Source organism: Ambystoma mexicanum, chromosome 14 (genome assembly GCF_040938575.1).
Source record: "Ambystoma mexicanum isolate Mex_15411 chromosome 14, UKY_AmexF1_1, whole genome shotgun sequence".
Lineage (NCBI taxonomy): Eukaryota > Metazoa > Chordata > Amphibia > Caudata > Ambystomatidae > Ambystoma > Ambystoma mexicanum.
The window spans coordinates 423227804-423248922 of NC_090940.1; the positions used below are offsets into that span (position 1 = coordinate 423227804).

Here is a 21119-nt window from a genome sequence, read left to right on the forward strand (position 1 = left end):
CAGGGTTGTCGTTTGAGTCCCCAGGACGATTAGAAGGAAGGGCTGCAGCAGGTACGGGTTTATTCTAATACTGGTCACTGTGAATCTCTAACTCCCCTACAGCTCACATTGACCCCTGTTGAAATATGCCCGGCTGCTGAACACGCTGCCAAAACTGTAGTACAAGCCTATACCAAAGGTTGGGCTTCCTATACATGTAGTCAGAGTGGTTTGTAGTGTTCCCAGAGGGTACTGCGTACAAACTTTGCCCAACAACCACCTTGTGCTGAACCTCTGGCCGGAAATCAGTACAGCACAGCCAAGCCTGCTGTCGGAGCACCACTCCATTGAGCTCTTTAAACCCAGATACCGCCAGGTCGACCGCAATATTGATACTGTGGTTCGATGCTTCCTCCCCCTCACGAACCAAAAGCATCACCTCCTTCCATTGCTGCTCCAGCAAGTGGTCCAACCAGGGAGACAACTGGTGCCAAATCACACGGTCGTATCGTGCCATGAAAGCCAAGGATTTGGCAGCCTTGACCCTAGTAGCCCCTACTTTGAGGACTTTTCCCCTAAAAGCATCCAGCTTAAGACCTTCATTTTCAGGGGGTGTGGCACACTTGTGCCGGGAACAGCCGTTTCTACTGGCAGCAGCGCCTTGAACTTCTTTAGGCGGCTCCGAAAACAGGTGGTGCATTGTTCGAAGGCGGGATAGCCCCCAGATGTGGACGGAAGAACTGGCTGCAGACCCAACACCGAAGGATCCAGAAATAGATGCCTTTGGATCCTCCCGGTCCTAATCAAACTCGTAGGCTGAAGCGTGGCTCATGTTGGATAATATCGGGAGAATGGACGTGAACGCCGCCCAGATTGCCACAGTGTCTCTAGAGGACGGTGGATCCACATCGACCACCAACTGCACCCCAGACTTCAGCACTTGCGCCATAGATGTCGACTGGGTTGTCATCCGCAGAGATGGCTGACCGGGCCATAGATGTTAACGCCGTCACCGCTGGAGGTGCTGTTGTCGAGTAAATTTGTCGTCGCTGGGACAGACAACAATGGACCCGCCATCGGCGCAGTCCTCAGCACCAACCCATCCTTCAACAGATAAGAGGCCCTCTTGGACGAAGACTTGGAACAGTGTTTGGAGGACTAGTGGCCTGAAGAGTTGACGCCTTCCTAGACGAGGAGGAATGAGACCTGGACTTCTTATCCAATGTGGAGGCTTTGCGAGACGGGTCTCCCAGCTTCTCCGGCCGTGACCCGGAGTCCTTGGGCTTGCCCGACACCACCCTAGACATCACCTTTCCCGCTACCAAAGACACATCGCCCTTAACCAAATCAGATGCTGGCCTGGCCTCCGTGCACTGCTTCTTAGGCGTCGGCTCAGCAGAGCGCGCCCTCTGGTGCAATGGCAACCTCTTGGCCGAAGATGTAGAGGACTTGCCCCTGCAGGAAGAGCCTACCTCTGAAGCCGGATAGGCCCCCTCATTCAGCCAGCAAGTCAAACACTTATTGCGGTCCCTGAGAGTCTTCTGGAAGAACCCCCAACAGTTGGAGCAGTTATCGGCAGGGTGATTACAGTACAGGCAGTACAAACAGTCCTCATGGCCATCCCCATCAGACACGTTTGAGGCCGCAGGTAGCACACGGCCGAAACAATGACTTCTTCGGACCCACAGATGACATGGCTGGGCCTAGAAGAACCGCACTGAAAACAGCGAAATCTGAGTAGAACGAAGAATGAATGTTCGGAGCAAACACAAGATGATCCAACAGTTTGGTAGATGGTTGAAATCGAAGCCACGGGCGGTGCTATATACTGGATGTCCCACTGGTGCTGCCTAAACCACCCATAAAGACGTTGATAGGACATTCAAGATGTCAGTTTGCCATACAAAAAGCACTATAAAGTTACTGAGGTTTTCTAGCCTGACAGGAAATATTCAGAGCATGTGAATCCATGAAAGATCCAATGTTGAGAAGGATATGGTGTCTATTTTGGCTAAAGATAAAAATCAAGGACAATGTGTATCACTATCACCAAACACTCCAGGGACACCAGAATTGTATAGTATTGAACATAAGCACGGACATCTGCTAGTAATGGATACAGACCTACATAAGTAAATTGATACTAAGCCAAGATTTATTTATGCAAGGGCTCCCACTATTAGGGCTAAATTGAGTGTCATATCTAAAACCAGCAGAAAGCAGTGAAGTCATTGGCAACAAATGGTTGAGGGCCAAAGGCTTTCATAAATATGGTAATTGTAGAATGTGCAAATATGCAAACCCGGACTGTGAATCTGTAGTCCGGCCAGCCCACAAGTCCACATTCAAGACTTCATTAATTGCAAGACGAAATTTGTTGCGTATGCTGTAATCGGTTTGTTGAAAGCTAGATCTAGGAAGTACCATTAGGGAAGAACCAGGATAAGAACACATGTACAGTCTTAGGAACCACAAATACAAACAAGTTCCCTATTCGGGAACTTACGTCCCCTGCACACTATCCTTTGTCTAGAAAACCAGACCAAAAATTAATATTCAGCTATTTGGTATTTCAATTAGAAATTAAACATTACATATGTTTAGGAAAATAGTAATTTTGAAAAAAAAATGCTCAAACAAATTTAGGTCACAAGAAATCATCTTTTTATTCATTATGATGTAGTCAAGAGGGGCCCCAACGCGTTTCGAGTGCTTCACACACTTCATCAGGGGCAATACAAGTTTTCTGAGAAAGAATTATATTTACATTAGTAATAGGCAATTATCCATCTGTCAATAAAACATTTGTTTTGGATATATTCATTTGAAACAGCACACTTAATTACATTTTCTTTACATTGGAACAGGGACTGTCCTCTGTATTAACACTTGTCAGAACCCATTAAATTGAGTTTCAGAAAAAAGGAGCCTACCTAAGGCAACCAAATGTCTCGAATCTAGATGTGCGGAATCATCAACAAAGAAAAGAGTGCAAAATTCTAACCTTGTGAGTTTCAAGCTGCTTTTCAGGCTGTTCAATTCGCTAAATTCATATGGGACTAGCTCATTTCGAGAAAATATGCTTCTGCCTCTCAATTCCAGAAGCCGCTACCTGTGTGATAAGGCAAAAGGATGGGATGGTAAGTACCCAGGTGATATACCGTTAACAAATTGCTTAAGGATGTGAAAAGTGTACTTAGATGCTTAGATGGTCTCTCCTTACAGATGGCCAGTAAATATCCAGAGTGCCAAAGCACTAGTGTAACAGAATAATTGTCTTAAATGCCGAACAGGTTCTGGGGGGTGGAAAGATAGAAAGAGCTGGGGTAAGTAAATTAGGTGCAAAAGAGAATAATTACTCAGCAATTGAGTGGGCATGCATTTGAGCCATCATCTAAATAGGGGTCGCTTTTTTACCCGTAGCATACTGTTCTGCCCATAGGAGTCAGGAACCCGCTGGAGCATCCGACTCCATATGGATACCTGCATCATTATTTATGTGATGCAGAGTGATGACGTCACCACGCGCGTGTGACGTAACTAATCAAACGCACGAGATGTGAACATTCCTTCAAATGTTATTTGATAGTTAAAGGCATCACTAACATCAGCACAAGGGGATTGTACAATGTCTAGAATGGTTTCAGCATTTAAATGCAAAGTGGTTCTATGTATTGTGAACGGGACGGCATAATGTTTACATGAGTGATGTCATCACACGAACATGACGTCACATGTAAACAAGGTCCGAAAAACCCGGCGGAAAGAAGCTAATCGAATTCAGGCATTTACGAGTGGCAGTGTGCTTACAGTAATATGCCTCATACTGTTAGTTGGATGGTGGGATACATGAAAGTCTAATTGAAGTACCTCTCCACCTAAGAAAAGAAAGTTCTGGTATGTAAACGTGCGAAAAGGTAACTGCCAATGTAACTAAAGAGAAAAAAAGAATAAGTTGCCACATGAAATCATGGGAAAATTATTAAACCAAATTGAAAACACATCTTACTGCCCATGTCTGGATTCACAATCTCCTCACATCATGTGTGGCCTCATGTGGTAGGTTACACTCCCAAACATCATATAGCAAGTCAATACACAGCTTAAAATTAGTACTAAGTATTACCATGTCTTTGTTGAAACATCAGTATTCAATTCATGTGCGTTCACCCTAGCACTAGATAGCCATGTTGAGAGTTAATTGTCCTGTCCTCTATTAGGTTCACATTCTTACCACTTGTGGTTAAAAGTTAAAAAACATACTTTAGTTAGAAATTTCAGAAACTAAAAAATTGAAATAAAAAGGTCTGTGTCAATAAAATAGGTGTGTTTAGATGAATGGACCTAAATAATAGTCTTCATTAAGGCGAAGTGGGGCCATGGCATCAAGCTTGTGTATCCAAAAAAGCTCTGTGCAAGTAATTTTGGTAAGTCTCCTCCCCTTGATAAGGGATGTATAACTTAGAGTATAGCAAATCTCATTTGTGAGATAGTGTGGTTATTGTCTCTGAAATGACGAAATACTCGTGATTTCTGATTTTTTGTTCTGATTTGAGACTTATGTTCAGTCCATCTTTCTTTTGCACATCTGCTGGTCTTGCCCACATAGTATTTTCCACAAGGACATCGGATGGCGTAGATAACATTTTGTTTCGAAAGTTGCATAGCTTTTCAATGGAATCCTTTTCCCATTGTTGGGATGCTTAATGTAGTCGCCTTTAATGATATTTGAACAATGCTGGCAATTTAAGGTCCCTTGCTTTTGTTTGGGAAGTAGAGTGGATTTTTGGGGTTTTTCTGTTTTAATTAGGGTATCTCGTAGGTTTCTCCCTCTTTTGTATGCCAGCATCGGAGGTGATGGAAATAACCGATTAAGGTTGGGATCTGATTTAATAAAATCCCAGTTCTTGTTAATGATTTTCTTAATTTGAAAGCTTTGTCCTGAATACTTCAATGTGTAGATGAGGTTAGATTTTGCTTGAGTTGCTTGTTTTGTCAACAAGGCTTCGCATGGATTTGCTTCTGTCCTCTGAATGGCTTGGGTCACAAATTTCGTCTGGAAAACCTTCTTGGAATCTAGCTCATGGTTTCATATTCGGTCTGAAGTCTCTGTATTTGAAGTAACGCGTTTTGCACGTAAGAGCCGACTGTACAGGAGATTCTCTTTCAGGTGTCTTGGGTGAAAGCTATTGTAGTGCAAGGAGTTGTTTACATCTATCTTCAGAAAACCTACTGATGTCATCAATTCCATGTCCTGCCATTCCACCGAGACGTCTAAAAAATTGACTTGTGGTCTACCAATCTCAATGGTAAATTTGATTTGTGGATTGCAGAGGTTGATATATTGGCAGGATTCCATCAATTCTTGTTCTGCAATTCTTGTTCTGAACCATTCCAGACTCCAAAAATGTCGTCAATGTATCTTATCCAACAGCGTATGTTATTCTTCCATTGTGGATGGTCAAGTGCATATGTTTCTTCAAAGTAGAACATAAAAATATTTGCGTATGAGGGGGCCACAGCCGAACCCGTAGAGGTGCCTGAAACTTGCATATAGTACTGATCATTAAACCTAAATTAGTTGTTTTGCAAAAGTCTTGTGGATCGAAATCTCCTCGTTACTTAAAAGGAACCATTCCAAAGCAGCTATTCCCTCATTGTGAGGAATTGAAGTGTATAAACTGCTGACGTCCATAGAGAACAGCAAAGGGTTAGGGAAATTAATGTCCAGTGATCTGATGGTCTGCAAAAAAAATGCGTTGTATTGGTTGGAATCTTCTGTACCAGAGGCTGGAGTGAAGTATCTAGATATACTGCTAAGGGTTGAAAGATGCTGTTGGTTCCTGCCACACTCGGTCTAAAAGGAGGGTCTCTGGAGTCTGAATTTTCGGTAATCCGTAGAAAACTGGAATTATTGGATTCTTGTTGATCAGAAAATCTTCAGTTTTGTCTGATATCCAGTCCAATGAACTGGCTTTCTCGACCACTTGAATGATTAAACGGATATTGTTCGTAGGGTCATTATCCAACGGGAGATGGGTCTATCTTCAAGAAGTTTTAAACAGCCTGCATTGTATAGGCTAGTGTCCATGAGTACAAGGGCTCCCCCTTTATCCACCTGCTTGATTGTTAGGGAGTAGTCCTCCGCTAGGTCTTTAATTATTTTTAGTTGGTGTCTGCGGATATTTTGTTTTCTTGGCGCTTTGTATTTAATCTTGAGATCTTTTGTTGATTTTTGTTTTGAATAGATTAACAAGGGGGTTATTGATCTGTGGCTGAAAAGTATTTATTTTTCATTAATCGTGTTCTTTTGGTGTTGAGGTTTGCCCGAGATTATCGAAAAAGATTAACTCCATTTTACGGATTAGCTTAAATAGGTTAATCTCTTCTTCAAACAAAGTAGAGTTAGTAGTTGAGTTAGTAGGTATGAAAGAAATGCCCAGACTCAGTGTGTCTGTGTGCTTTAGACAGTTGTTTAGAAGAGATATTTATGATTAATGTTGAATCTATTTGTTCTTTTGGCGTAGCTTTCTTTTGCCCTCTTCGGGTCCGACGTCTCCTAAAAAAGGTGGTAGTTGTTGTCTCTGCTGTTCTTGGCGCCGTTATCAACGAGTCTTTTATTGTTGGAGTTTGAACAATATTTGAGGAGCTTGTACTAAGCTGTTCCTCCTGTTCTCCGCTAGTTATTATTGAAGTGTGTGAAGCACTCGAAACGCGTTGGGCCCCTCTTGACTACAACATCATGAATGAATAAAAAGATGTTTATGACCTAAATTTGTTTGAATGAGCATTTGTTTCAAAATTACTCTTTTCCTAAACATTTGTAATGTTTAATTTCTATTTGAAATACCAAATCTCTGAATATTATTAATTTTTGGTCTGTTTTCTAGACAAAGGATAGTGTGCAGGGGACGCAAGTTCCCGAATAGGGAACTTGTTTTATTTGTTGTACTTAGCGCAACCTAGGTGTCAAGGTTGTACCCCTGCACCTCAAACATCCTCAATTACATTAACTCCTTTTTCCACATCATTCATAGTATATTCAAAAAATTAAAATTAATGCAGGGTGTGCTTTTGGTGTCTGTTTCGTTTTTTCACAGTCTTAGGAACCAACAAGTACTGTTGGCAAACCATTGGAAAACTTATCAGCTGGAACATCAAGCAAACAATTCATTGGACTTATTAAAGAGGGGAATCGCAAACCTTTACGTCAACTTGAATCAAGAATGATTGTTCTAGGTTTAAACTCAGATCATGAAATGAATGTTTCTTTGAACAGGAGCAAAATATATGCAGACCAACTAATGTGTTTCTATGGATAGTAATGAACAGTTACATGAAATTGCTTGTTGATTTATTGAACAGCGTCAATTTTAAAACTGAGTTACAAAGAATCGGTAGCTATGATCATCATTTGGCAAGTAGCCTACCCAATACACATGTGATTTGCCAAAGTAATTTGAGAACAATGTGGTTTAATCCAAATTAGGATTGTCGGGATAGTAGTGATTAAACCCCAATTGTAACAGCAGAGTTATAGCACCACAATATGAGGCAATCCTCCTCGAAAGTAATTTGTGAATGGGCAGCAGTCAGTGTTGAGACCACATCAACATGTCAATTTATGATGCTGGTGCAACAATATATATTAATACATGACACAGGAGTAATCTTTGCAACACCTAGCACTACAATATTAATAAGATGCAAGGATATTCTAGGTGATTGGAGCAATGAGCTCTAAACCCAGCTCCCCAAATTTAATTCTACATTAAAATCTCCAGTCATCTTAGATCCATAGGACTGGCAATAATATGATTAAATATGCTGGTATATCTTATTTATAGACATCTATGGCCGTCCGAGTGATCAGGGCCTCATTGTTTACTTTAAGATTAGGCATCAACGTCACGCGTGTCATGCACATAAACAGGTAGCACAAGATGGCGGCCAGGAAAACCAATCGCGCCACGCTGAGGAGAGCGTGCTACAGCCAGACATGGGTAGCAGAGCATTTTTTGAAAGACAGGCGAGTTCAGTGTGAAATTATGTCTAAAGGATTCTGTTTAGCTATATGGGATCTTTTCATTATGATTTTATTCAATATATTTTTTAGTACACAGAATTCAAATGCATATTTAATGCGCGTCAGGCAAAATTATTCCCTTATAAGTGAGTGACATAATTTACATCGATAGCTAGAGTTTGGTTTAGCTTTAATCACAAAACCCATTTTATAGAATTAGAATCAAGAATATATGCAACAAAACCATGACTATTTAAGGATAATCTCACCTAAAGGAAAGCTAGTTGAGTGTCTAAATGAATTAGAATGAAGGATACATAATCACTGGGACTCGTATTATGGAATTCGGACACTACTTGGATGGAGTCACTAGGGTGTTACTAACCCAGAGAATATTAGTATGAAGGATAAATACTCACTGGGGCTAATCACTGAGGCAAAAAAAAAAAAAAAAAAAAAACACTTGGTAGAAACTCACTAGAGTGATATTAACCCAGAGCATGTTATGCTGGTGTTGTGGAGGATTGCCCCCGATGTAATGCATTTAGTATACTAGAGGCACCACAATATAATTAAACACCAAAGCATGGTTCTTTCAGTTTAATATTATACAACAAACTGATGCAATTCATTTAGGTTCTCTTTCTCCTGGTTTTTTGTTTGTGTATTGTACACATTTATAATATTCTTTATGTATTTGATGTGTACATTTCCATGGAATTTTACAAGGCTATGATTATCAAGACTAATTTACTATTGAAGGCAGTTAAAGACCAATGGGTCGAAACACGTGTTGACTAATTTTCAAGGGCAGAACTGGACTCAAACGGGTAGGACTGCTCAACTACATGTTGTATACGAAATTGTGAATACATATCTAAAAAAAAGGACCAAAGGAATTGTATTAGTTACTAGAAGTTAACAATTAGGTTACATTATACACGATCAAGCGCAATCACTTTCGTTAAGGATACTAAGATTATTGTTCATCCAATATTGTATGGCATCAATGTTAATGTTAAGGGATATTTGTACCGCGCACTATCACCACCGGAGTGGTCCCCTGGTGCTACGGCTGCTCTGAAAAAGGGAAGGGTGGTGGGGGGGTGTGAGTTAGTGGGAATAAGCTGGAAAACTGCAAGAGCAGTGAAGTTGGTGGCCCCAGCCCGATAACTCCATTGGCTGGGCTTGGGGTGTTTTCCGGTCGGTAGTCGAGTGCTGTTGTGTGAGTCTATGAGTGGTTTGTTCTGTTGGTGTAGTGCGGTTTGTGTGGATATTTGTGTTGTAGGCTCATCGTCGTCTTTGGTTAGAGTTTGAGATGTATGCAGAGGGGTGAAATTGTTAGTGGATTGGTTAATTGGCATTGCTGTCTGGAAGCGTTCAAACATGGCATCCACTCACATTCATAACCTTGCCCAAGTTCGGCCCTGCCACCTACGGGATACCTGTCATCCTATATTTTTTCATCATTTTCTTTGCTTTTCCCGTTTGTTTGGTTTTTCCAGTTTGAATCTGATGTTGAAGAGCCAGGTTTTTATTAATTTTTTGAATTGTAGGTGGTCTTTGGTGTCTTAGTTCTTTCGGATGTTGTTCAAGGTTTTGCGGCTAAGTGGGAGAAGGAAGAGCCCCCCAGTTTTTTCTTAAGGTATGGTTTTTGTTCCAGGAGGATTTTGTTGCTTGATCCGAGGAGTCTCGTTGGATTGTAGATTGTTATTTTCTTTTGTAGGAATTCAGCTCCTTGTCCGCCGATTGCCTTGTGTGTTATGCAGATTGTTTTGAAGGTGATGCAATTTTTGACTGGGAGCCAATGCCGTCTTTTTAGTGCTGGAGTGATGTGGTCTCTTCTGGATAGTTTGAGGAGCAGTCTGGCTGCTTTATTTTGGATCCGTTGTAGTTTCTTCAGGAGGTATTCAGGCATCCCGAGAAAGAGGCTGTTTGCATAGTCTATTCTTGACATGGGGGCGACGATTGTGAGCGTTGTGGGTGAAGGAGAGGAAAGGTAAGATTTGTCAGTTGGAGGAAGACTCATTTCTTGATTATTGCATTTATCTGAGGTTATAAGGTTAGGGTGTTATCCATCAGGACTCCCAGATTCTTTACTACCTTAGATGGTGTTGGTGCGGTTCCCATTTCTGCTGCCCATGGAATGTAGGTGTTCTCTGGGTTTTTGAATATAATCATGATTTGTCTTTCCTGGGTTGATTTTCAAGTTGTTGGCATTCATCCAGTTCAAGACTTTTTTTAGACACTCGATTAGGGTTGAGTGATCGGCTTGAGGGTCTTTGATTTTGTACATTTGAGTGTCATCTGCATAGTTTTAGCATGTCATTTTGTATTTTTTGAAGATGGATTACTGGAGTCTGGTAGATGTTGAAGTACAGTGGTGATAGTGAGGACCCTTGTGGTACTCCACAGTCCTTAACTCGTGGAGTTGATTTGAAGGGTTTATCCATACGGTTTCTGTTCTGTCCGTTAGGAATGATTTAATCCAGAGTAGTGGCATGTCCGTAATGCCTAGGTCTTCTAGTCTTTTGGTTAGGGTGTCATGGCTAACTGTCGAAGGCTGCAGAGAGGTCAAGCAGAATCAGGGCTGAGGTTGTGTCGGAGTCCGCGTTTGTTTTTAGGTAGTCCCAGATGGATAGTAGTACTGTTTGATCCTCTTGCGGGTCTGAAAACTACTTGTGCTTGGTCTAGCAGGTGGTGTTTTTCTACGTGTTCTTGGGTTAATTTGTATACGTAGGTTTCAAGGAGTTTTGCTGGGTAGGGAATGTTTGAAACCGGCCTGTAGTTGGAGGTCTTCTACGTCGCCACTTTTTTTTTTAAAGCAGTTTGATATGATGATTTGAAGGTTCTTGGTACAGTTCCTGTTGCTAGTGAGAGATTTAGGAGGTTTCTGTAGTATTCCGATGGCGTTCCTTGTGCGAGGATTGATTTTCAGATGTCAGGAATCCATGGGTGATCCTGCTTACTGTGTATTACCGGCAAGACAAATGCCTCCGCTGATATTTCAGGAACATTGGAGTTTGTGCTGTGGCTCTGTTTGGTCTGGTTGAATGTTATGGTTGGTCTGTTTTGTATGATTCGTCGGATGTAGTTGATTTTTTTCTTGAAGTGGTCTGCTAAGTCGTAGCAAAGTTTCTGAGGGGTTTGGGGTGTCGCAGCCTGGTGGGTTTCTCATATCTCTAATGAAGTTGAACATTTCTTTTTGCGTGTTGGTGGCATTGGTGATTCCGTCATAATGTCTTCTCGTCACCTTATGCATTTGCAGGAAGAGAAGAGCGTTGGCTAAAGAGGAAAAGGAAATGTGCAATTCATTGTAGTTAAACTGTTGAGGTTAAGGGAGTGAAATAAGGAAGAGGGAGATTAGAGCGAAAAGTAAGGCGCCAAGAACAGTACATTTATGAATGCCAAAAAAGTAATTGACAAGAGTAAGAGTGATGAACCCAAGAGCGGTCAGAGAACCATTAAAGCACAGATCGAGAGACTGAGGGTCGGGTGGTCCACCATGTCGACTGCAGCCAAGTGATCCAGAAGTAGGAGTATAGAAGACTGTTGTGGCATGGAGTGAGGGAGACATGCAATAGAGCAGTTTCAGTAGAGTGGGATGGGTTAAAGCCAGAATATAATTATTCATTGGGCATTTGTATGGCGCCAAAGTGTTTCGAGGCACCACAAAACAAAAAGGGGGGCGCGGCAGTGACTTATATAGTGGCTTTGTGACAATCCTACCATGCAAGTATAAAGACAATAAAAGTGCAGGGGGAAGGACAATGGACCAGGTGGACCAGATTGAGGCTAGCGCGGGGAACAGTGCCCGAGGGTAAGGGATGCTGGGGAGACTATTCAGTGATGGTTTGGCGTCTTTATGACTCAGAAGGGACCAGATAACAGTAGCAGCGGCACAGGGATACTAGCAAGGGGGACAGGGGAGGAAAGACTTGAGCAGTTTCTGGAACTTAAGATCTGGCTCGAAGTGAAGGGGCATGAAGGCTGTTCCAGAGGGAGGAGCCTGCAGAGGAAAGGGATCTACCTGCCACTCTCCACTTAGAGAAAATCTGACCTGCAGATTTGGAGCTAGATGACCAAATAACTAGCAGGGAGCAAGAAAGCTAGATGTAGAGAGGTCCCAGGCCCCATTCTGCCTTGTGGATGATGCAAAGGCTCTTGGATTTAATCCTTGCAGTTAGGAGCCAATTGAGAGATTTTAGGGCTAGAGATATGCCGTCCCTGGGCTTGAGGCCAAGGATAAGTCTTGCAGCTCAATTCTGGATTATTTGAAGGGGCAAAGAGAAAAGAGGCGGATTGAGGGAGAGGAGGTTTAGTCCAGCCTAGAGATAACCAGAGCTCTGAAAACTTTGAGCTTCTGGTGGAAGGTGATATGTGGAGAGAGTGGAAAGATGAAAGGTTTTGCCTCACAGGGGTTGGGAGGCGGGAGCGTCAAGGGTGGTCAGCGAGTGGGTGGAGGGGCATTAAGGCACATCTTTGGCAGAGTACCACGCCTGGATAGCATTCAGGTATGAGAGAGAAAGGAGGTAGATGGAAGCTTAAAGGAGAGCTGTGTCTCATCAGCATAACACTGGAAGATAAGAGTAGGTAGAGATCGAGTGGGCTAGGTAGATGTTGAAGAATCATAGCGATAGGCTAGAGCCCAGAGGGATGCCACAGGTAGACAGTGAGGTGGAGGAGAGGAAAGGGCCAAACTGCACTTGGGTCAGTCTGAAATGAGAGGTCAGCCACACCAGTGCACTGTCCGTGATGCCTAGTGTATCGTGGAGACAATTTAGGAAGATGAGGATCAGAAGAGAGCTATAATGCAGGTTCGAGCACAAGTCTTCACGGGTGTTCAGGAGAGCAGTTTCAATGTATCCGGATGTTCTGAAACCAGACTGGAGGTCATGGAGGCAGCCACTTAAGTTTGACGGGTTGGTTGGGGGATGAACATCTTCTCCATGAGTTTACCCTGCAACTGTTCTCCAGCATGGATTCACATGCAAACCCTCCCTCCTTCCGCGCTGTGGCTCTTCTTGGTTCATAATGTCACTTAACATGATTTCAAATCTGAAAATGCCCACCAGGGGTGGGGGTTAGGGAGACAGTCATTGGATGGGTGCAGTATGGCCCAGACTTCAGTGACTGGGAGAAAGGCAGTTCAAGCTTTGAAAGCGAGACCGCTTTCTTTTTTACCAAGGATTCCTGGCCTGGAATATTCATGAGCATGTGAATGCATGCCAGACCCCACACTGGAGAAATTTGTATGTTTGAATGGAAAGGGTAGAACACTGAACAGGCATGTCAGATAGAGGCTAGGAAACAGATTAGGAAAGGGAGTCATCAACAGGTGAGGAAGTTGGGTGGGCGCAGGAGGACGGAGGCAGTGTCAAAATGCCAAAGGAGAGGGTGATGAGGGTTCGGAATGGTGGCAGGGGACTAAGAAAACGGAGCATTGAGACTTAGTGGTTAAGCATTAAGGGTACTGCATACAGGTTTGCCTAAGGTGCACTACAACAACTCCAACTACAGGTAATAGGAAACCCAACCTTTGGTACAAGCTTGTACCACAGTTTGGTAGCGTGTTGAGCAGCCAGGCTCATAAGACGGGTCAATGTGAGCTGTAGGGGAGTGACCAGATTTACAGTGACAAGTATTCAAATAAACACTTGCACACAAGGTTTCTTGAATAAACAATTTATCAGTCAGTTAGAGTAAGCCTTCTTCAGAAGGGAGCAATACAAAAATTAACACTCGAATATACTTCAAAACACACACACTTAATATTCTAAAATTAGGGAAGAATCTTTTCAGAGGGCCCACAGACACAACCTACACCCTCAGGTGACTTCAATAGCTAGTGTTCTGGGGACATTAATATCTCACTGTTTGCATTTAGAATACTGTTAAAAGTTGGTAAAAGGAAATCAGAACAAACAAGAAATCCCAAATATTCTTAAGCAGGCAAATACTTTTGGATCCCCCAAGCAGAGTCATTCAGTATAACAGGCTAGGTCAAAGTCAACGGGTAAAAGTCTTATATAGGATGAAGCACCTCTGGTAAGTAGAAAAGTCTTTGCACAACGTTTTAGAAGAACAGAAGAATCAAATGTAGGGCCACAAGCTGATTAGACTTGTGAGTAATAGAAGATGCAAGCAACTCTACAATGAGAGGTACGTTCTATCGGACTTTACAGTACCTTTGTATTGAAGAGAAAGTGCAGCAGATGACTTCTGTTCCTGGGCCTTGTCATGGCGACAAGATGGAGATTTTCTGGAGACTCCTGCACAGCAATGGGGCGGTCACCGCTCGCAACCAGCAATCTTTCAAACAAGTGGCACTTCGGTGTTTCAGCTCCTCGCAACTACCGCAAATAGCAAAACTGTGGTTCCTGGCTGTCGAGATGGACTTTCCTTGCGGCTGGAGTCCTGCACTCTGTTGAGGGGGCTCAGGCAGTCCTGCTTCCTGGGAGTCGAGGATCTTCCTGGAGCACTTGGTCAACTTAAAAGCAAGGCACACAATCTGGTGTCTCTCTCCCTGGCTATTCGGTTTCCAGCAGCAACTCTGGAAATTCAACCAGCTCCGAGAAGGATGTCTGGGTGGCTTACTTTGGAGTCGATTGGTCCCACTAACTCAAGGGAAGAAGTCGTCCTGGCAGGGGCCTCTGTCGATACGAATCTGGAGTTTCAGCACAGCAGCAGGGCTTAACCGGGCAAACCAATTGTCCAGGAGTTGCAGCAGGCATCCTGTTCAAGTAGTTCTTTGGTTTCTTCGTCCAGTGGTCGACTACCTTCCAAGCCAAAAAGCCTCGCCTTTCATTCAGTTCTCCCCCATTAATTCCAGCCTAGCTGTCAGTCACGCAGAAGGGTGGCTGTCCTTGTCAGACAGTCAGCCGGCCAATCACTACAGTGTGCATTTGGGTCTCCTAGGAGACTAAGCACAAGGAGCTTCGGGCACCTCCCTCACTTCCTGCCCACCCCAGACACCCTGGAGCCAGAGGCGGGCTTCACTCGTGAATCCCGCCAAAGGCAAAGTCAACAATGGGACCAAACCTGGTTTGGTGCGCAGAGTAAACCTCAAGAACCACCTTTCCACAAAGAAATGGCGAAAAAAAGACGACCAGGGACACTGACAAAAATGGCACCCGTGGGTGCTTCACTGCAGCGGCAAAGCCACCCGTGGTAAACACACACCACAGTAGTTAAAATGAAACCACTGTCACCAGCCATTCAGTGAGAAAAGGCCAACATAAAAATATGTTACATGAGAAGCTAGACAGAGGGGATACTAGGTAACCCCTCAAGAACCCCATTTTAAGATAGTGTGTGCTATGTTTAGAAAGTTACAAATGTAAGTAAGTCAATTTCACTTTACTGCTTCTGGGAAACAGTAGTTTAGTTTATCCCAGAGAAGCTATTTAAACCTTTGGGAAATCTGAAGACTTCCCTGTGCCACTGCACTGAAGATACTGTATGACAGTGTAAAAGATGATGCCTATAGAGTTTGTCAGAATCCATAATCAAAAGAAATATAGTTCAGAAATCACATTAAAATACATTTGTGAAAAGGATCACGCTCTCCAGGTAAAAAGATGTCAAGAGTGGGGAGAACGGGATAGTGCTAGTTCAGAAAATAGCAATTGACGGATAGGAGAGAAGGGAGTAGCTTCTTACCTGTAACTCCATTCCTCCAGCGTTGGTATCTTTCATGGATTCACATGCTGTGAATATTTCCTGTCAGGCTGGGAAACCTTGGTAACTTTAACATTGCATTTTCCTATTGGAAAACTTGAACACTGTCCCATTAACGTCTTTTTGGGTGCTTTAGGCTACACCAATAGGACGCCTAGTATAAAGAGCCCTGCCCCCACAGCTTCCCTTCAGATTTTAACCTCCAAAGTAGAGGAAACCCGAAACAGGTTTTGCCTGCAGGGGTGGCCGGTGGGGGCATGTGAATCCATGAAAGATACCAACGCTGGAGAAATGGATTTGCAGGTAAGAAATTACCTGCTTCTCCAGCATTGGATCTTTCATGGATTCACATGCTGTGAATAGATTACATAGCAGTAAGACAACCTGAATGTGCACGACAGGCAAACCAGCACCAGGCCAGTGTCAGTTAACACAATGAACAACATCCAACAAAATGCATAAAAACAAAAATGCAGCAACAGAGCAAAAAAATTACCCCGGAAGCTGCAAGGCCAACCTTATTGAAACAGACAGTGAGGACCACCCATCCCATCTGCACATCTTCCACATGCTGCTGTCCCATACAGTAGTGCCTGGTAAAGGTATGCTGCACCGCCCAAGATGCAGCCTGGCAAATGTCACTGCACGGTATCCCGGCCCACAGTGCTGCAGACGACACTGGATCTCGTAGAGTGGGCCTTAGGAGCAGCCCTCAAAGGCTTGGCAGCCTTCCTGTGGCAAAAGGAAATTGTAGGAGACCCAAGAGGAAAGTCCTTGCTTTGAAAATAACTGCCCCTTGTTGGAGGGACCGAAAGCCACAAACAGCTGTCGCGACTTCCTGAAGACTTGATTACGGTGAAGATAAAACCTCAGCGCCCTCCTGACGTCCAAGGAATGAAGCGCTCTTTCCGCCAAGGTGGTAGCCTTAGCAAAGAAAGTGGGCAAGGCAATAGTAGAGGGTTTGTGAAACTCGACTGAACATTACGGATAAAGTGAGGATTAGTCGCTGGGAGAACCTGGTCCCTTATGAATCTCATACGGCGGGTCAATGACCAAAGCTTGAAGTTCCGACATCCTCCTGGCATTGCCCTTGCACTGAGGTCTGTATCTGTACCCATAGAGCCCCCCACTCACTCTCTTCTGCACTTATCAGCTAAAACCCATCTGCTTAATCTAGCACTTGCCACTTGTTAGATGCACTACCACTGTTTTATCGCCTTTATTCTACCCATTTATTTTTTCTGTTCTCTGTTCTGCACTTTCAACCTCTCCCCACATCCATGCACTTCCCACTTTTCCCTCTCCCATGCACTTGCGTGTTCTCAATGTCACTGGGCATAGTAAGATCGTTGTTTTCCATGTTGCCCTGCTTTGCTTGGTCGCGCTCTGAAACACTTGTGTATGAAAGCAATAAATAAAATATATCACATGAAAGGGCTCCCAGCAACAGCACAGAGTGTCATTGACTTTTGCAGCACATCAGATGCCACAAAACTTGAGAAATGCACGACTCCAAGAAAACAGTATAAAAAGAAGTATATACAGTATCCCATGGAGAGAGTAAAAGAATGAGCTGACCCAAAAAAAAAAAAACCTAGTCCAGCAAAAGTGCTGGGGACACTCAGGTGGTGCATAAAAAATGAAAATCTACCCAACAGCCCCGAATAGCTCTGCAACGTTGCAACAGCAATACACTCCAGTCTCCCCCAGCGTCCTATCTCAGTAGAAGTCAACTTCCTTGGAACACAAAGCCGATATACCAACTTAAGGCTCAGATTCAGGAAACCTTTGTACCATATGCTAGGACGCCTACAAAGAGCAGATAAGCAAGCCACATCTAGCAAATATATCCTGTGCTCATACTCCACACAAGAATATTGTGCAAACATCCAGCCTCACTAGCAATCTGAAAGTTGAGCCAAGAAAGTACAAAACACATGTTTCCTGGCAGCTGTGGCAACTTCCTAGATCTAGAGTTGGTGTACCAGTGGTGTTTTGGGTACTGGAAGAAACGGACTAGGAACTGGTGCTTGTACAAAGCATCTTGCAGAGAGACGACGACCATTCATGGCCAAAGATTACGTTCAAACTGTAAATCTCTATAGGACAGCACGGGTATGTAAAAACTCAACTGCCCATGAAAAAGCTTTGCACCACTTTTAACAATTGCAATTTACAGCAAGTATATTAAGAATTGACCAACCACTGAAATGGGTACTCTTGTCTTCAAACTCTTGTTGTCCAAATTACTTCTTGCTACTGACCGTGTAACTCTTGATTCAGATGCTTGAGCTGGCTAAAATAAGAAGCAAACAAATTTAATGGATGGTTTGGCTTATCTCCATTTAAGAACTCTTCAGAACACAATTGGTAAATAACTGTTAGCAGCTCAGCACACTCAACAAATGAAGCATATATATGAGAAATAAAGGGACTCGCCTACCTTCTCAGTTTTAACTTGCACTGGATGCAAAACTTGTGGAAATGAAGGAAATGGAGGATCGTTCTTATATATTCCACATTTAAAAATCCCTCGCTTTGCTTGTTCACGTTGCTCTTTTAGTTTCCGAAGTTGTTTCTCCTCTTTAAATCGGTTCAGCAGTGCAATTCTTTGTTGAACAAGTTCCCGGGATTCTAGGGTTTAAGAAAGCAGAAATCGTGTTACACAATTCAAATGAGGCCACTTACTTAAGGAGCAGAAGTAATACATGCAAGGAATATGAACATAGTGTTCAAAGTACTTGGAGGCAGTAGAAACAAGGGATTCAAGCCTATTACAACTCTTGCTCACGTAAGTCCTTTAGTTTTGGCGGATAGATGACACCAAGCACTGTCTGCTTAAAACCCAACAAAACTATTGTCATGGGTTGTAAACATAGGAAAAATAGGATTAGAAGAGTGACAGCTTGTGGGAGTTTGGCTTTTTATTCAACTATTGACAGCCCATGGCTATGCTAGCCCCTACAGTAAAGGAGGGGGCAATACCTATGCCGCTGCCGCCCCTCCACCCCCGCGCAGATCCAACCAACGATTGCAGTGTCCTTATTGTAGAGGAAAGTTCAACTGGGACACTCAGCAATAAAATAAATCCAGTAGAGTTTGTGGCTAGGCATTCTGGCATGCTAGAAAGCTGCCAAACTAGGACACAGCTGTAGGTAGCTCCTTCTGAAGCCTCACCACCCCCCAAAAAACCTAGAAAATCTTTTTATTGTTCAAGCTGAAAACACTATTTTTTGGGTGGGTGGTGTAAATATTGCTCACCCAAAATTCAATGGATTGAGAATAGACCAAGAGAGCATCACCAGATTGCTCTGGCTATGGAGTGCATGACAGTCTGGGATCTGCATTGGCTCCATCTATGGGCAGAGCTCAGAGTGTCTGAACACCCAGAGTCTCAGACAAATGACACCACCTCCCCTCCTTCTTGGAAAGTGGATGGACAGGTGTTGGGGCACCAGACTATGCTAAAGCAGCAACAAGGCTATGAACCAGACATAATAAATGTATTGTGACATAGTTCAAATTTGAACTTTACACAAAATATACAAGTACATAAAATGACTTCATACAAACGTATTACAATCAATACATCAAATACATTTTTAAAAAAATATACATAATCAAACACAATGCAATACTAAATTAATACAATACAATGCAAAGGTAGAATATAAAAGGTAAGTATGACACAGTCCCAAACCTACCATATACAACTCTACACACAGGATGCCTGGCACGGAAGGGTACATACAACTAAGTACCGGGAATCAATCATAATAATCTGACCTCAAACTTCCGAGTTTGAACATAAGGACTGATTCCTAAGGTTCCAAAGGAGCCCTGCACGATTCTGCCGATACCGGATGGTTGGGTTATAAACTTTTGACTTTAACCCATACTCTGTGTAGTGCCAGTTGAGTCCTAATTGAATCGGAATTTAAACAATAATCCCAAAAGGAGTCTCCCTTAATGGTCTCAGTCATTTACCAGCTTTCCTAGCATGCACATATACAGTGAGCCCAAACGAGGGCACATAGTCAGGACATGCCTAGTAGTTTCTAAATTTTCTCCCTTCTCATAGATACAACCGCTGTCCTTCGGTAGAATACATAATCGTGGCCCAATAACCGCTAATACCTGTAACTGGTTCGTCCGCAAACTTATCAATTGTCGTACCTCCGGATCTGGGCAAAGTAACAGGTATTGTTGGGGCTTTCTGCATCTGTGGATTACATGAGATACAGCTTCATACCCCTTCAAAGTTGACAGGTGTATGTAGTTTTGGGTCCAGTCCCATCTATTAATTTTTTGTATAAAAGATTTTTTGATGGACAAATGGCATTAGCCGCTTATCATGGGACCAATCTATATCAGTAAAGAGAGATTCATTTAACTGTTTATAGCTTATTTCTTGGGGTGACCTTTCGTTATCAAAGTTGGTACCAGCTAAACTAAGCAATTTGCAGGAAGGAGAAGGAAATAGCTTTCAAATAGAAAACGCCACAAGCTCTCAATGCCATGCCTTTCAACGATGTCAAACCCAATTCCAACCTAAGATACTGGACAGAACAAGCTGGGCCCAAACCCAAGACTGCTCGCCAATACTGGCCCTCAAGCATATTAAGCCAGTTCATGTCTTGTATAGCTAAAGCCGCCAAGCCATACAAGATGGCGGGAACAAAACATTGTTGGTAGAGTAATACCTGCAATACTGAACCAGCTGTTCCTTTGGCAAATTTACAAGCCTTCAGTTTAAGGAGTTTCGCCCGCCTCTTTTTTTGCGAGATCATATTATAGTTGGGTTGAGTGTCAAATTCAAGTCCCAAATATGGATAGGATTGATCAATACGTATACTCCCTAGGCTTGTAATAATTACTGACCGACAAGAGCCACTTTTGGCGATTACCATTATCTTAGTTTTCCTTAGATTAACGGTAAGTCCCAATTCCGCTGAATAAAGACAGCTCCACCAGCATGCTCCTTACTCCAGTCAGTGTTCGGTCAAGCAATATTAAATTGTCCGCATATAACATCCCTACAATACGGGTGTCCCCCAATTTTGGGGGGAAATTAGCTTTAGTTGCCATCGGTGGTAACAGGTCGGCTATATACAAATTATAGCACATAGGTGCACCCACACAACCCCGTTTTACTCCCATGTTGATACTAATGGGTCGGTGGCGTCTCCCTCATTGTTGAGCCCGACTCTGGCACTGTTGTCACTATGTAAGCTCATCAAAGCATGAAGTATCCAACCAGGGCACTTCAAGTTCCTTAATTTGTCCCACAGGGTCTCCCTCTTAACTTGGTCAAATGCACTACAGAAATCAACAAAAAGCATGTACAAGGTAGCGTTTTTTATTGCTCAAGGTATTGTTGATCAATAGGTCCAGAACCCTGATATTGTGGGCTGTCCCGGAACCAGGTCTAAAC

At 43.1% G+C, this 21119-nt stretch overlaps 1 protein-coding gene across 5 annotated transcripts in view; it reads right to left on the minus strand.

Moving 5' to 3' along the window:
• DLGAP5 (DLG associated protein 5) overlaps positions 1-21119 on the minus strand; it is an 827616-nt gene that overhangs the window by 712538 nt on the left and 93959 nt on the right. For all 5 annotated transcript variants that reach the window (XM_069637597.1, XM_069637599.1, XM_069637595.1 and 2 more), the window contains exons 3-4: positions 18129-18319; positions 17889-17981 (exon numbers count right to left, since the gene is read on the minus strand). In XM_069637597.1, the coding sequence (XP_069493698.1) occupies positions 17889-17981; positions 18129-18319 (284 nt within the window). The remainder of the gene's footprint in view (positions 1-17888; positions 17982-18128; positions 18320-21119) is intronic.